This window comes from Centropristis striata, chromosome 24, assembly GCF_030273125.1.
Source record: "Centropristis striata isolate RG_2023a ecotype Rhode Island chromosome 24, C.striata_1.0, whole genome shotgun sequence".
Classification (NCBI taxonomy): Eukaryota; Metazoa; Chordata; class Actinopteri; order Perciformes; family Serranidae; genus Centropristis; species Centropristis striata.
The window spans coordinates 19946446-19963844 of NC_081540.1; the positions used below are offsets into that span (position 1 = coordinate 19946446).

The window sequence follows — 17399 nt, forward strand, 5'->3', positions numbered from 1 at the left end:
GCCAGGGGGTTTCAATAAATCATAAAGAGGTTGTCATACAAAAATATTATAAAAATTACAAATATTCAGAGTTTTAGCAGCTTTCAAATTAGTAGAGTCTTTAATAGAATTAATATACTGCTTGGTTTCACTTATAAATATAGAAAAGAGGGGATTTTTTTTTGTGTATCGAGATTTATGTATGTGATATTTTGCCAATAGTATAATTAGATTTATAATGTAATATTGATTTTTTTTTGTGTATGGGAAGTCAGTGAAACCAAACAGTATATTTTCAAAACAAAGGGACAAATTAGGTTCAATTGAAAAAAAAAGGAAGTTACAAATATCTTTCCAGAACTTAAGACGAAAAAGGGCAAGACCAAAATAAATGAAAAATACTTTCAGGGTGTCCTTCACAAAAAAAGCAATTCAAATCATTATCAGTCATTAACGCGCTGTGTTTGTGTCTGCCATGTGGTTTGTGGCGCATGTAATGGTCTACTTCTAGTACCGTGTGGGCGGGGCTTCATTTAAGGCAATCTGTTTTAACTGTGGAGCTCAAACCCCGCCCCCGCCAAACTCTCCTCGGCGCACGCGGGATGAGTAAAGGAGCAGCCCCCCCTGCGTTGGCCTCGACCAATCAGCGGCGTCAATGCAAGCCGTTTACCGTTGTGACGTATGTGTTGAGTGGTGGCTGCTACGAGCAGCGCTAGACAGGCAGTATGGCGGAGGAGGGCAGTGTGTACGAGTTAGAGGGGCTCCAACAACAACTAGACAGTTTGTTGAGCCGCTTCTCAGGTGACCAACTGCTGGACGATAGTGAACCGTTCTGCTCCGACTTCTGCAAGGTGAGTATCAGTATGTGGAGCTGGTGACAGGCTTGTTGTCGGAGATCAGAGCAGATATGTAGCCGACTCCCCTCCCCCAGAACTGGCCGCTGCACGGACAGCTAGCATTAGCCTCGTTAGCACCTTGCTAAGGTGCTAACTCGTTAGCACCTTGCTAACGAGTCGTAGTCGCTTTAAAAACAGGTATATTTCCCTAACGCCCTTTTAAACATTATACCTAATAACCCAACCTTCTATTCAAGTGACGTCATCGAAGCGTCCGAGTCATTAAAGCAGTCCTATTTTGACAATCAGTGTTCAGCTAGCTGTTAGCATGCTAACTTTGCTAACCGTATGAGCCAGCTAGCCCACAATTTGCTTAGCTAAGTTAGTACACTGATTGTTTACTAAACCAGCCTTTAGACAACTTTATGCCCGTTTACAACACGTTTGGTTATCATTTACCTGGTAATCAAATTAGGTGACGCTAGCTTACCTCTTAAGGTTATTAAGTAATTAGTAGCCTGCATTAGGAAGCATTTGTACAACCCAACTTTAAATGTGTCGGAATTATCTTCTTGTCTGCAACAGGACATACAACTGTAAACATATCTTTGCAGTAATGCATAATATACTTCTTGGTATCACAAAATGTCCACATGCCTGGAAGTTTGCATAATAATACAATGCTAGATGAGTGAGAATAGTCAGAACATGTCATGAAATAGTGCCCTTAAATGTAAGTTGTCTTGGATTGTTGATAAATTGTTGACTATCCTTGAAGAGAGTCATTAAAAGGGTTCCAGCCTAATCATTACCAGTGGAGAATTGTCTAGTAGCCAATGGTTTCCTGTTAAAAATAATCCAATATATAAACTCTTCTCTTCTTGGATGTTGGCATGCCATTCAAACTTTAAAATTGAGATTTAGCTTGGTGTAGAAACACAGTTTGGACACTTGTGAAGGTGAATTCCTACAGCAAATACAGTTTCTGATATCGTTCTGAATCAAATAAACTGCCAAACAGAAGTTGTGACTCATCATAACTTGCTGCAGTTTATTTTAATAAGAAACTAGTTGTACTGATTGGACAGCTGCCTCAGCATTGTTGATAGTTAACATTCACAGGATTCCAGTGGTGAACCAGAGTGATGTCTTGGCTGTCCACCATTAGAGGGCAATATACGCACATTATCAGTTGTAAACAATGTGGAAAGAAGTACTGAATGTCCCATTATGATTGCACACTGTAAAAGTTAAAGGGGAAAGATGCAGACGTAATGGTTCCAGTCAAAATGTCCTACCAGGTCTTCCATCACTGTACAATGAATGTTTGACTTGAGCAATATAATATAAAATGGGCTTAGCCATGCTGATTATTCCCACATATTTGTCACTAAAGGGACAATTGACAAGCAAGGTCTGTCTTCTCGTTTTTTAATGGTATCTACCAAATACAGGTAATGATTGTAGTTCCAACATCTCCAACTATCTTGCTTGACCAACAGTCCTAATCCAGAGAAAAGCAAGATGGCTAAATAATTAAAAAGGCTGCAAATGCTATTCTTTAATCACTTATCAGAATAGTTTGGTTAATTGTTGCAGCTCCGATTGGTTGGCATTCCTGTTGTAAACCAAATGCAGTTAAAACATCTAGCAAAGGCAAGACCTAAACATAGTATATGGTATAAACTGTTAATAGACCTTGTAATAATGACTTTGTTTTCTCTTTTGTCCATGCAGCTGGTGGAAGAGTTTGCCTCTCGCTGGCAGGTGCCACTGCCTCAGCTCAGGATCCTTGAGATAGCTCTGTGCTACTTTGCTCGAGCCTGCAGCTTCTTCCCAACAAACTGTGATCATGTGCTTCACACACTCAGTAGTCTGGCTTTGTAAGTACTCAGACCCCTACCTAAAGACTTGAGTAATTGCCACAGATTTTACTTGCTGCTTTAAAACAGCAATTTACAAATAAATCAAATGAAGCAATGAAATTAAAGTGCTGATTCAGATCCGTTTCCAAAGAGATTATCTCTAACTGCAATGTGTTTGCTAAATGGTATTCTAAGTAGTTTAACATTAGGCCTGGGTGTGCTCTGTATTTTATACCATCATACTTTCCTTACATTTCACTGGGGTATATAACGGTGTTTGTAGCTTTGATTCAAGATGTAATAATGTCACTTCCCCCTGAAGTCTAAATCACATTTCCTGTGAGTGACACAACACATGCAGCTGCTACTTGCCCTCATTTACCTTCATGCCAGTCCAGTAATGTTTGTTGCAGCCAAAGTGTAGTTCATTTTAACAGTTTAGCCATTAAAGAGTTGTTGTTTGTTCATTTGTTTTCTTCATAATGCAATTTTTTGTTTGTTAACCAGAAACTAGTTGGCAGCAGGACTGTGCTGACAAGGACATTGTTAAAATGTTTTGTTGTTCCTGAACAACAAGACATAGAATATTCAGTGAAATGCTAAAATGTTGCTAAGGCATCTGGCTTTGAGATTCCCTAAAGAAAAGTAGTTTTGGTTTCTCTTTTGTCTAGTTCTGCTTCGCTGTCCAAGTTTCACACATCAGTTTAATTGTGAATGAATGAATGAAAGCCTTTATTGCCCCTTAGGGAACTGGCCTTGAACAAAGTGTCCTTAGAAAAGCATGTACAAAACCTCAAACATCACACACCCCGTGGAAAAAAACACCAGACATTAATAGGACAGGGCATTAACTCTTAAACACACAAGTGAAATGAAATTTAAATCACTTACAAGAATTGGTAATAATTAATATACAGTAATTGCAGCCATTGTTGTTATATATTTGTCAGCCATCTCTGAAGAATTTTGAATATATATGGGACAGTTGGTGGCAATACTTATAACATTAAATGTGCATTGTATTCCTTGGTTATGTAAGTACATTTTTGAGCCAACAGAAACCTCTGGCATGCTGCCTTATGTTGACCTTACTCCATCTACAAACCCCCTATTTCTCCAAGGGTTCCCCATTATGTGCATTCCCCTGCCTCTATCAGTCAGATTAAAGCTACAAAGTAGGTTTAAACAGTTGTTGTGGATTTTTAGGCAGAAGTCAAACCTTTCTGATCTCCTCACAGGAGTGTTTTTGAGTTGCTGCTGTTCTTTGACCAGACGGACTTTCTTCAGGAGCCACTGAAACACTTCGCTGATACATTCCAGGTGAGCCTGAAGTGCAGATAATGTTGTTAATTCCATGCTATACCTCTCAGAACAGTTGCTAATGTAAAACTGTTAAGAACATTAATGTAATATAGGATGATGATGATGCCCATGATATATTATTGAAATATTTGCCCTTTAAGAAGCCCCTTTTTGTCCTCATACTTTGCAGGAATGTCACCATTTGGCCCTTGCGAAGCATCAGAATGTTCATTTACTTCAGGTGGAGCGTTTGGTTAAGGGCGGCGGGCCTTGGGCTGGCCAAGCTTTACAGGCAATCCTCAGTGAGTCCAGTTTACCTCAGAGTGAAGGTAGGTCACATTTAAAATGTGTAGTATCAACACTGATATCATCACCTCCTTAACTACTGACTGCACAAAATTAGTTGTTGAAATTGTTTTTAATGTTTCATGTTAAAGCATAAAGGGATTTACCTCTGGTAAAGCTGCAAAAAAGTACTTTGGTCAGAAGATGGCAGTGTAATGTATTGCTGTAGGCTAATCCATTAGTAAACAGTGGAAGTAGAGGTCTCTTTGTTCTTTGGGTTTTCCCGCTATAACCATATCTGTCTCTCTCTTGGCTTCCTCAGTGGATGGGTGCATCAGCTCTGAGCTGCCGGTGTTCTTTGAGCTCCGGGTTCGCTACCTCTTATCCTGTGAGCGGGTCAGTGAGGCTTTGGCCCTGGCTAAGTGTTGTGCTCAGCATTCAACAGCAGGACAACACTTGTTCTTCCTCCAGGTCTACCTCACGTGGCTTATCAAAACTTCACAGCATGACCGCCTACATAAAGAGGTGGGTGGAGTGACTGTGAGACTGGCGTTTGTTTTCCTGGTGTAACTGTTGCTATGCTACCACACAAGTATACCACATTTTTATGTATAAGAACTATCTTTGGCCTAAGCTGATGCTTTTATTTTGTCATTTGATTTTCAGGTGGCTGAATTTAATGGTAAAGATGCAATCCACATCATCTGTAGTTTGGAGTGTGAGGAAAAGGATGAGTTGCTACTAGATCTCAGCAGAGCGTTCCTCTCCCAGCAGCTCCGCAGGGGAGACATGTACTATATATGGTAAGTAAATAAGAAAGTTTATCACACCAAATTGGCCTCTCCATTTAAGTAATCATTAAGAACAATTTTTGACTCCTTTCTTTGCAGTGATCTTGTCTTGTTTTGGAGTAAGCTTCACAGTCGGTTGAATACATCCAAGAAGGCTCTACTTGAGGACTGTCATCAGCTGATGCTGTCTGCCACCAATGTCAACTCAATCTTCCCATTCATCAGAGCCATACTGCAAGAGGTGAGACACATATTGTAGAGGAAACACTGCTTATTGTGCTAATGTGTGTGAATATGTAATTAATAATTAGGTAGCCTAAAATCACAACTGTTATCTCTGTTACAGTGTTTAGAACCCATTAGTTAAAATAATCCATTTTGTTAAATCAACAAATAATCGTAACAACGAATCGTGATCTCAATATTGATCAAAATAATAGTGATTATCATTTTGGCCCTAATCGTGCAGCCCTATTGGCACTACATAGTTTTTATCAGTATCTTTTAATTGAGTAGATTTGGTAAGATTTTGGGACTGTACTTAACCTTTGTATGTCACTAGCTGGGTGAAGATGGCATCCAGTTCTGCGTGGAGCTCTGTGCGAATGCACTGAGGTCTTGCCTTCCCTGCGATGTCATCACCAAGTCCCTAATCTACAAAACCATTGCCGGCCTGCTACCCAATGACCTGGAGGTTGCCCGGGCATGTGCTCTACTTCTCTTCTTCCTCGAACACACTGTTGAGACCTACAAGATGGTGTACCTTCTTTACATGCATCCTGATCAGGAGTACCACGCCGAGCACAGCCCCATTGGGAATCATGTTCGATTTGAAACCCTGCAGGTAAAGCCCCTTTTTACCAAATCATGACATAGAAAAATTATACTTGGATTCTCAGATTATTGCTGCCGGTCATTTTCTATATTGTGGAACCAAAACATTTTCTTTTTTTTTATCTCCTCAGGTCTTGAAGAAGGACCTGTATTTTGACCCAGAGTTTTGGAACCTCATTGCTTTGCGGACCAACTGTTTGAAACTGATGAGTGAGAAGGGGCTTAGTGCTGCCCTCGAAGAGGTCATGGAGGACAAATGGATCCTGAGCTACTGCACCAAAGAACCCTCTTCCCGGACAAGGACATCAGTATGTCAGAAAGGAACTAAAGGGGCTAAAAGGCGTCAACATAAAGACGATATTGACACTGCATCCAAGAGATTAAAGTTTGGTCCAGGTAAAACACGGCTAAATGCTGACCACACTGTGAAGAAGAAGGGCAACCAAGGGTTACGATCTTTGAAGGATGAACCTTTGAGGCGTTCATTTTGGCAGATAGACAGACTGCGGGACAATGTAGCTGCTGGGTATGGAGAACTTAGACGCACTACACGGCTCTCAGAGAAGAACCCACCAAAACGGAGGATTATGAAACCCAAGTGGCTTCTGGAAGACTCGGGAACTCTTTTGGACAATAATGTTCTTCCGAAGATCAAAAAGCATGGGCTGAAACATCAAAAGCACCATCGATCATCAGTTGAAAAGAGGTCTGAAACTGGCGGGCTCAATAACAATGCAAAACACACACCTCCGATAATCCCTCACTTGAGGGCAAGGGAGATCAACAGCAACTCTCCTAAACCATCACCTTCTCCGCAAGTAATTCTTGAACTTTCCCTGCCAGACAATGAACTAATGGGAACATTTTCTGAGGACTCGTGCAACAGACAGAGAGGTTTCCCTCAAGTGCTTCTTTACAGACCTACAGTGAAAGTTCCTGCCAAATCTCCACCTGTAAAGACTGTACACCGCAAAGAGGTGATTCTCAGAGCCCGAGATGCAGCTATGTTGGTACAACAGTTGCACTGTTATATTCGGAGACAGAAAGGAAAAGGTAACGGGCCGAATGTTCAAGGCTCTGTATCAACAATCACACGCTCCTCTGTGCAAGGAAGTCCTCCTAAAGATCCACAGAGCAAGCGCTGTGAAAGGACTGCTGCTCGGCTGAAGCGAAGAATTACCTCACAGACACCAGCAGCAGATGAAATAAAAAAATTCACAGCTTCAGAAAAAGTTCCTCAAACTACAAAAGCAGTCTCCCGAAAGGCGTCTTTGGGCAGAGAGCTCTCGGAAAAGTCTGCTGCTAAGGTGAAAGTTGACAATGGGTCACAGACATCGGCAACAGCTAATGTTACAGAAGCCCCAATGTTAGATAAGGTCCTGCAACGTCCACCCATTGCTTCGGCGAAAGAGCTCTGCGAAGAGTCTGCTGTCGAGATGAAGGTCACTATTGCTTCAACAGCGGCTAAAGTGACTCAATCACAAGCTTTAGAGGAGGTCACTAAAGTTGGCAAAGACGCTTCAAAAACCACAGCTTCATCTGAGGTCTTGCAAACCGCGACTGTGGACAACAATTATGTGGTAGTTACTGACTCTTCAGTATCAAATAAAGCCAACATTTCGAACACTGGAGCTGCTAAACTCACGCCTTCACAGTCTCAAGATGTTGTTAGGGAAAGGAATCGAGGCAAAAATCCTGTGGCCCACGCAAAAACAGACTCTCCAGAGGTGCTCATCGCTGTCTGCAACAACCTTTCTGAGGTGGAAGTTTCACCTAAACTCTCAAAAGGACAGATGCCTTGTGAAAATGACAGTGACAGAGAAACAATGGCCCCTTCTTGTTCACCTACTGATCAGAACAGTTTAACTGACATATCTGCTTTGACATTGGTAACAGAAGTGGTTACTGAACTTGCACCTGGAGTACTCACCCGAGATCTGGAGAATCATAAACAGTTAGCTCCAGAGGACAGTTCCTCCAAGGAATCAACAGCTGGGAGTAAATCTAAAGTTCCTCGCAAAGTATGCACTACCTCCAGCCGCTCTGTAGTGGTTGATGAGCAAATGGAGGAAGAAGGAACTCAGAAGTTTGATCCTGAAGCACCTGAGAACAGTAAACTGCCAGAACCGGAGGAAGCCAAGCTGGAATACTGTTGTACCTTCTGCAACAAGGACTTTAAGGGAACTCGTGTTGTTGCACATGCAATGTTCCATTATCGCAAAGATGAGTGCATGTTTTGTGGGACCATGTTCAAAGATGACCTCCTGGCCATGATGCACCTGTCTGACCACATCGAGAAGCTCAAGAGGAGCAAAGACTTGGCTGAGAACAATGCTCAAGAAAACCTGATTACTGGGACCAAAGATATCTCCACACCTAAGACTTCTGCCAAAATTAAGACCACAGACGAGTCTTCCGGTCGACGTGGTCGTGGTAGACCGAGAAAATCTACTGACTGTCTTAAATCTATAAGCCTTCCAGATGCAGCCCCATCAGGATCCAGAAACTTAAGATCCAGCGACAAGCCAGAAGATGGTGAATCTTTGCATGAAAAGAAACAAAACACATCCAAGCACCTTAATTGTAAAGCTCCTGTTCACAAGGTAAATGGGCATATTGGCAAACAGAAAGAACTCAAGAGACTAAGAAAGAACCGCCTCAATTTGGAGGCTAAACGGCCACATACACAGCGGGAAGTCTCTCACAAAACAACAACTCATGCAGTTGAGAATCCCAGGCTGCAAGCAAACCAAGATATAGAAATGTGTTCCTCTGCAACATCAACAAAGGTTGACAAAGTTTTTAGCTGTTCCTCTGAACATAAAGTAAAGGAGAAAGAATCTCCACATGTCCTGAAGACAGCCACGAAACAAACTGGGAAAGTTGTTGAGAAAACTTTGGAACCAGAAGAGAAACTGTGCTGTCCTGTGCAGGGTTGCGATTGGTTTACAGACCTGGCAAAAAAACGTGTCGCACTCCTTTACCATGCTCTAGAAGAGCACAATGGGGACGTCAAACCCTTAAAGCTGGCTTTCAACGTCGGGAACAGCAGGTGTAGTTGTTGCATGAGGGTCATGTGGAGTTTCGAACACTTTCAGCACCATATTGAAAGACACAGACTTACTCCTCGGCATCCGTGCCTTCATCTGGGATGTACTGCCAGGTTCAAATCTGGAATGGAAATGAGACGCCACGCCAGGAGGCACAGTCCGCTGCAGGCAGTGTGCTGCCTCCCTGGTTGTTCCAAACTATTTATTTGTCTCTGGGCCCTGAACCTTCATGAAAGAGAGCACTATGCTTCCAACCACACTAAACCAGACAAGAACACAAATGAACAAACTGATGATAGAATGTTAGATGGGAAGAAACAACCTCTTAAGACAAAAGATGCAACTACTGTAAATAAGACTGATTGTAAATTGAAGTCTCCTCCTCCCACCACTGTCAGAGCATCTCTGTTGAAAGAGGAGTTAACAGAGAGACATGAAACTGAGGAAGAAAGAATCTTAAAGAATCTTTCTAACAAGGATACCTCCACACAGCCCACTGGCCCTAATCTCAGATTAAGGCAAACAATAAGAAAAGTCACAAATACGACAATGAAAAATCACAAAGTCATCTCCTCATCACTGCCAAAACACAACATCAAAGTAAGGCATAAATTCAAGAAAAAGCAGATAATAATAGTCAACAAAATGGGCCCTAAAAGAAGAGGACGTCCTCCTAAATCGAAGCAGACTGTGCATGATGAGAACACTACCAATGGTCAAAACAGTAAAACTGTCAAAGACGAAACTATTCGGCTTGCAAATCCCTCAAAAGCAGCAAATGTGAACGAGTCTAAAGAAGAAAGGATTCAGCAGGTCCAAGATGTAGCCAGAACTAAAGAAACATCAAGTGATGAATCAAAGTCTAAGAAATCAATTAACAGGCAGATGAAGAAAAATAATGTTAAACACAAGAGGATTACACGTAATGCCTCAACAGTCGGCCCCAAAACACAGAAGTTAACAGCTGACAAGATAAAGAAACTGCAGCGTGGGACAAAATGCTCTGCTCCTGAAGAAGATGGTAGTCAAACTGCTTCTTCAGACTCGAGCAAGACAAAGAAGCTCAAGGTTGCAAACGGCAAAAAAACCACAAAGATTGTCAAGAAAAAAATTCCTCTCAAAGAACAAGAATGTGCATCTCAGTCAGGATCTGATGTCCCACGAGTTGAGGCAAAAGCAGCAGCAGCAGCAGCAGTAGTAGAAAGTGCTGCTGATGAGAAGGGAAATGCAAAGGCAGAAACTACAGGTGAAACACAAAGCTGCTCAGGTAACTCTGTTCCTGCTACTCTAGCTAACATTGTCAATGAAATCACTGCTACACCCACCACCTCACAAGAGAAAACACAGCAGGTAACAACAGTAGAAAAGTCAAAGAAATCAAATGTGAAAAAGGAAGGAAAGACTGAAAAGACTACTAGTTCTAAAGACTCCGGTAAGACAAATAAGAAGCACAAAGTGATCAGTAATAAAGGGGACAAGAAAACACCCAAAGGACCACTATGCAAAGATGCAAGCCAAACAACTGCTTTGAAAAAGAAAGCCAAGTCAAAATCTGCAGATCAACAGCTTGAGGCTAAAGCAGCAGCAGCAGAGAGCTCTCCTGATTGTGAAGGAAAGGCAAAAGAAGAAACAACACTTGACAGTTCTGGCTCCTCCGTCCCCACAAAGGAAAAACCCAAGAAATCTAATGTCACAAAAAATTCAGACCCCAACAAAGCAAATAAGAAGCGGAAGATTGTTCCGAAAGAAGGAGAAGCAAAGATCATCAAGAAAAGGTGCAAGAATGAGGAGAAAAAGAAGCCTGCGAAGATGAAAACGAACGTCCAACTGCCCCCCGAGGTGAAAGCAGAGCTAGTGAATAGCTCTTCGGCTCAAGAGGGAAAAACTCCAGGGGAAACACCACAGTCTGGGGCTAACAGCTCTGGTTACTCTGTCATAACGAATGGACAAGCATCAAAAGAAGATGTCTCATCTACTTTGTTAAAGCAGACCCTTGAAGAGTACAGTAAGAAGCCATACATGCGTCCTCCCCCGACAGCGTACCTGGATGAGAAGTACATCACCATGCCCAAACGCAGGAAGGAGCTGTCCTTCCTCCAGACGTCTCAGAGGAGCCCCCCTCAGCAGGTCCAGGTCCCGGCAGCTCTGCAGAGACAACGATGTGCCAACTGCTTCGCTACTTTCAACAGTGGCGAGGAGCTGCAGAGTCACCTCCAGCTGAAGAAGTGCTCCAACATCTTCGGGTTTGACTCCGACGATGAGGGCGAGGCTTTCTTTTTGTAAAGTTCAGTAAGTTGAAACTTAAAAGATATTTAACCCTTTGATGCACAACATGGGTCTAAAGTGACCCGACAGAGTTTTTATGTTCTATATCTTTGCAATAATTCATCATTCAGTATTCCAGGTTTTCCTCAATTAGTTTGTTTTTGATCATCGTACATCCTAATTTTTATGTTATCCTTTATTTATTTTGAATAGAATCCCTTTTTCTGTCACTACTCTTCTAATACACAACATGGGTGAAAAATGAGCCATATCCATTTTTTAGCTAAGTAGCTTGTTAAGCTAACTTCTTAGCTAACTTCTTGGCTAAGTAGCTTGCTAAGCTAACTACTTAGCTAACTTCTTGGCTAAGTAGTTAGCTTAGCAAGCTACTTAGCCAAGTAGTTAGCTATGTAATAATACAAAAACTTTTTTTCTTTATAAACTATTAGAAGCAAAATGAAAATAATGATCTGTTTTTTATCAAAAACAAGATATTTAAACATACTTAGAATATTCAATCATAAAATAAGTTGATATCAAAACAGATAGCACAGAAACACACAGCAAGCATTAAATGACAGGGGAAATAAATGCGGGTCCTTTTTTTACCCATGTTGTGCATCAAAGGGTTAAAGGGATAGTTTAAGATTTGTTTGAAGTGGTGTTGTATCAGGTACTTATCCATATCAGTTTACACTATATTAGTGTTATATTACAATAGAATAATTTCACTGCTTTATCTAGCTGTCAGACAAAGCTGTTTAAATTTACATGGTGGAAGCAGTTTTATGTCCCCCTTGTCTCAGTCCTGACATGATGCAAAATTAGTGGTTTACAGCCCAGGTCTGGTGGTTGATTTACACTTTTTTTGCATATTGGCTGTGTTGTCCAATGTCAGTACCTATAAATAGTATAAAAGGAAGTTTAAACAATGATAGCATGATCCGTGGCAATGCTTCACTGTGGACATTGTGTTATGCCACCAGACCCCATTGACAAAAAGAGTAATTTTACTAACAGGACTAGGCTATGCTGCTTTGATTGTTAGTTTGGTTGCTTTAATGTGTGACAAACTTGCCTTTCAAAACACCAAAGTCACACAATGACACAAACTAACTGACAAAGTGGTAGATAGATTGCTATAATGGCTTCAGTTCCCTGCCGTGAAGGGCTGTCTGATAAGGTAAACAGGTACAAATATTCTAAATATGACCCACACTTAAACTGATTTCTTTTCTTTCTTAAATTTGGCTAAAATACATTTTGCTGCTGCCCCCATCAACAGCAGTAGATTCTTGTTAACTCTAAAAGAAAACCTGTATCCAGACTTGAAGAGATGTGCTACATCATGAAGCCTGCAGTGAAACCATAATGCAGCACACTGTAGATGCCTGTGTTCTAATCTCTATCTAAAAATATCCCCCCTATATTAAATTGTGTAGTCCTCAAATATTATCCAGACCCACTTTTTGAACCGTAGTTCAATATATATAGAAAACAATATTGTCTTGTAAAGGGGTCAACATTGCAGTGAGTTATGCAACTATAATGATGTTATTCTGTTGTGTCATCACCCCCTTTTTCTTTTCCTGTTTCAGGGAAACGTTGATCATGTCTAAATAAGTAAAAGGGACGTTTTGGAGAATCAAACTTACCTGTGGACCTGCACTGGACGGACTATACCTCAGTGCTCTCTGGACGACTTGTTTATTAACGGGCATCTGGAGACTTGAACGGGTAACCTGACCTTCTCTGCAGCATGTGCCTGTAACGCAGGGCCCAGGAGCGGCCAGAATAGCCAATCAATTTAAGACAACTGAACTGGATCCCAGTCAGACCGTTAGCAGAACAGCTAGTACTGAAGTGCCTGCTCTGGAACCGCCGTGCTGTTTCCAGCTGCTTCACCTGTATGATTAAGAATTGTGGCTTAAAAGACTGAACCCTTGAAAGCTGTGAAAAATCAAACTCGACAAGAACGCTCCCGCTATCACTAGGATTCATATTTTTTCACATCTGTAAGCCATATTTGCCATTGTTTGCTTTTTGCACTCAGATTTCTCAATTTCTTTCTGCTTAAATCCTCAAAGTATTGGGGATTATACAATGAATGAATCATCTAAAATACATGCTCTTTAAACATCCCAAGGTTACGTATAATTTTCTAAACTTTGGAAAGTTGTAAGATTGCTGTATGAGTCTTTTTGGGGGGAAATGTGTATAGTTCTTGTTCAAATCCTATTTGTATTCTATCCCTATGGGGTTGATTAGGTCTGTGCTTGTCTTCACCAGTAGGTGGCAGCGTGCACCAATCTTTTAATTTTGTTCACAGATTTTTCTTCCTTCCTCATGCAAAAATAAGATATTATTTGTAGAAGGATTTCTACATTCAAAGCTGCTCTACTGTATTTATCACTGGACAGACTCTAGAAATTGCTTCACTTTCAATCACCTCCATCAAGCTGTATTTTCCTTAGCAATAACTATTACCAACCACATCATGTGCCAGTGTCCCACTAATATTTCATTGGGCTCTGTCACGCATCATGATTCGTTGTCAGTGGAGCAGCTGACATCCTGGTTTATATTCTACTTTCACACTTAATTATAGATTTTATCTTCACTGAACTGGCCAAGGTCAAGAAACCATTGTGATTTCTCTTTCATTCTCATGAATGCTTTTTTTTTTTTTTTTTTTTAAAGAGAGTCATTAACCAGTTTTAAGTGTTACCGGAAGGCCGCACCAGTCTTTCATGAGCAGCAGCAGGTTATATTTATTTATGTTTTATTTTCTATCTTTTGTAAATATTTGAAGAGTTTCAATGGCTTATTATTATTATATAAGGGGAAGTCGGAGCCGGGTTTATATTTTGTTCTTGAAGTAAAAATAAAACTTATTTCAAACGGCATCTATTCTGTTGGCCATTGGATGTGTTTTTTATTCAAGGAATGAACAGTTTATTCCAAAAATACAGAATAAAACGCTCCAGTGCACTGGCAACAGATAAAGCAGCAGTGTTGGACAGTGCAGTGCAGATGAGGAGAGAAAACTATGTGGATTGATCTCTCACAAGATAAATTCTCCTATCTTTGCCAAACTTTGACTGGTATATCACCAATACTGAAGTTTGCAATGCAACATGTGAAATTACTTAAATGGGATATATTTTGCTTACTTTCAGCTTTTAAGTGTCGACTATTACATGTTTAAATGCTCAAAAATGTATTGTCTGAATATACCTGTGTTCACCCTCTGTCTGAAGTGCTGCATTTTAGCGCCCCTCCTGGAAAAGCCCAGTCTTCTCTGATTGGTCAATGGCTACATTTTTTGTGCACCATCATTGCAGCCGGGAAATCCAGGGAAGTACCGGAAGTAATCATTACTGCTTCAACACACAATTTATGTACAATTTTCTACTTTTGCCTTCACGTTATGTGAAACATTACTTTTCACAGCCACAGTTTGTGGGCTAGCTGTCTATGGGCTGTGGTGGTCCCATAGAATATATGAACACGAGTTGAAAACACAGAATTTGTCCTTGTAAACGTCTTTAATTTTACTGTAATCAAGTTTGAATACATAACATGTTTTTTACTATTGACTCCAACCAAGTAAATGCATACATTTAGCTGAAAGTTTCTTTTTCACAGAGGAACTGGTCATTCTACCATTAGTTGGAGCAATATTTTATACAGCCATGGAAAACCAATAGCTCATCACAACCTTTTGATACTTTCACAATATCTATGTTGTACTTAGACCTGCTTTACATCAGTCCCTTTTCCCAATCTGGGACCTTTTTAACCCTATAAAGCCTGAACCATGAAATAATTGCCAGAAAATTCTAAATTTTCAAAACTGGAGTGTTTGTTGAACCGGCTAACATTTTTTAAAATTCAATATCAATTTTCATATATGAATTTAATTTGGATCATATTTGATACATCAGGTCTTTTTGTGCAATCTGTTGCTCACAATTTGCTTTTCTTGAACTAACATAATCACATAAAACCTAATATTTTTAACCAAATAAAACTTTGACTTTCCTTTTAACATTTTCCTCAAACATACAAAATATTTTTTTCCATATAAAACAACATCTTACATCTGCTGATATGAAGTTTTCACGCAGCAATCACAGATCCACCAGTGGAACCAGCAAATAATTTTTGTTACATCTGGTATTTTTGTGAAATTTGTTGCTCAGTTTTTTAATCATCAATTCATGTATTCATCAGGTTTTTCAGGAAAAAAAATATCACACTGATGATGTAGAGGTCTCAAAAACGTATGTATCAAATATGATACACTTGGCTTTATAGGGTTAAAAGGCAAAATCAGAAAGGAGAACTTAATTGCCAAGTGTTTATAACCTAGCAGTAAATGTTGAGTGTTTTCACTGAGAGGACCTCAGCCAGCTGCAGCCTCTCGCTGCACGAAACCTCATGGATGTTCCAGGGTGTTTTTCTGACAACATGAGCAAAATGTCCTGAAAATAAATCCCATTTGTGCCAATCATTGTCTGTGGAGCAACCAAGATATTGATCCAGCTGTTTTTCAGTTAGCTGTATTATTCCTTCAATTGTTTGTGTTCACATGAATTACACTCTAAACCAGTAGTTCTCAACCTTTTTGAGTCGCGACCCCCAAATTAACATGCATGTTGTCCGTGACCCCCACTCACTGAACACAATCTCACACGCACAGTTCAGATCACCCAAAAAAGAAACAAAATGACCAAAAAAAAGGAAACAAAATGACCCAAAAATGATCAAAAAAGACACAAAATGACCAGAAAAGACACAAAATGACAAAAAAAAAGACACAAAATGACCAAAAATGACACAAAATGACCAAAAAAAGGAAAGAAAATGACCAAAAAAGAGACAAATTGACCACAAAATGATAAAAAAAAGACACAAAATGACCCAAAAAAACCACAAAATGACCCAAAAAAGAAACAAAATGACCAAAAAAAGAAACAAAATGACTAAAATAAACACAAAATGACCCAAAAAAGACATTAAATGACCAAAAAGACTGAAACACATGAACACTTTAACACAGTGGAGACAGAGCTGACTTCCAAAATGATTTGGCGACCCCCAGAAATCATCTCACGACCCCAATTGGGGTCCCGACCCCAAGGTTGAGAATAGCTGCTCTAAACAGTCAGAGATGAAAAATGTTTTATGTGGCTGAGCCTGTTTGTGGCTGCTGACTGTAATAAACCACTCACAGTAATTAGCTAATGATGCAGACAGTCCAGTGAAGCAGACGGTCACCGGGGCCAGACAGAAAGGAGATCTCTTTGTTTTCCATCTGAGTCAATATTGTTTATTGTGTCAGACAGCGGAAGAGAGAGAGACTGCCGAAGAAGAAACAGGAGACCACAGGAAGAGTCAAATTCCCACCCACAGGTGTGTATACATGCTGAGGAGTGGAGGTACTTTTCACTACATTGTTGTTTGACACGTGAGTGATATAACATGCATTTCTCAGTGGCCAGAGAGTTAACATGCAATGTTTTTAAAGGAACAGTGACACATTTTAACCCATAAGAACCCAGAGCCAGTTATCCTTAAAGGATGTGTTCTATAAGTGAACCACATAGAACACATTTCTGATGTTTTAAAAAAAAGTACTACCCCTAAATGTCAAAGATCTGTGATGTGAAATATACGTTGCAATGGGTGTTTATGGTATTTATGTTTAGGATATTTCTTATTTTAAAATGGGGAGAGACCCAAATTTGCCTTTTTCTTTTGCATCTCCATAACATTTATCAAAATTGTGACTTTAATTTGTTCGGGAAATATGGTCAGAACATGTTAAATGCAATAAAGAACACCCTGTTAACGGATTAGAATTGTTAAATGGGTTTCAATTTAGCCTCGAAACAAAAAATAAGCTTTTTAAAATTAGCTACTTTTCACATTTCTGTTTCCAGTCACACACATATTTTGGAGAAGTCACATGACCACCACACCAGGGTGTTGAGTATACGTCGCTTAGGGATTTAATGAGTTAATGTGAAGAATAAAGCTGAATATGAGAGATTATAGAAGATTTAAAGTGTTTGTTACACAGGTGTCACCATAGGTTCCTATGGGTTAATCCCATTTTATGTATTATTATTGCATTGTTTGTATTTTATTTCTTGACAAATGGCATCCAGAAGAAGAATATTCTAA

At 40.1% G+C, this 17399-nt stretch overlaps 1 protein-coding gene across 2 annotated transcripts; it reads left to right on the forward strand.

Moving 5' to 3' along the window:
• Positions 1 to 688: 688 nt before the first annotated feature.
• LOC131962795 (uncharacterized) lies at positions 689 to 14109 on the forward strand. Of its 2 annotated transcripts, none has more exons than XM_059327877.1 (10): positions 689 to 830; positions 2553 to 2698; positions 3919 to 4000; positions 4173 to 4311; positions 4590 to 4792; positions 4934 to 5070; positions 5158 to 5299; positions 5621 to 5902; positions 6024 to 11231; positions 12806 to 14109. In XM_059327877.1, the coding sequence occupies exons 1-9, from the start codon at positions 705 to 707 to the stop codon at positions 11223 to 11225; spliced, it is 6459 nt and encodes a 2152-aa protein (XP_059183860.1). In that variant the 5' UTR covers positions 689 to 704; the 3' UTR covers positions 11226 to 11231; positions 12806 to 14109. The 2 variants fall into 2 exon arrangements, with proteins under 2 accessions (XP_059183860.1, XP_059183862.1); XM_059327879.1 differs by having other exon boundaries at positions 6024 to 11226.
• The last annotated feature ends 3290 nt before the right edge of the window (positions 14110 to 17399 follow it).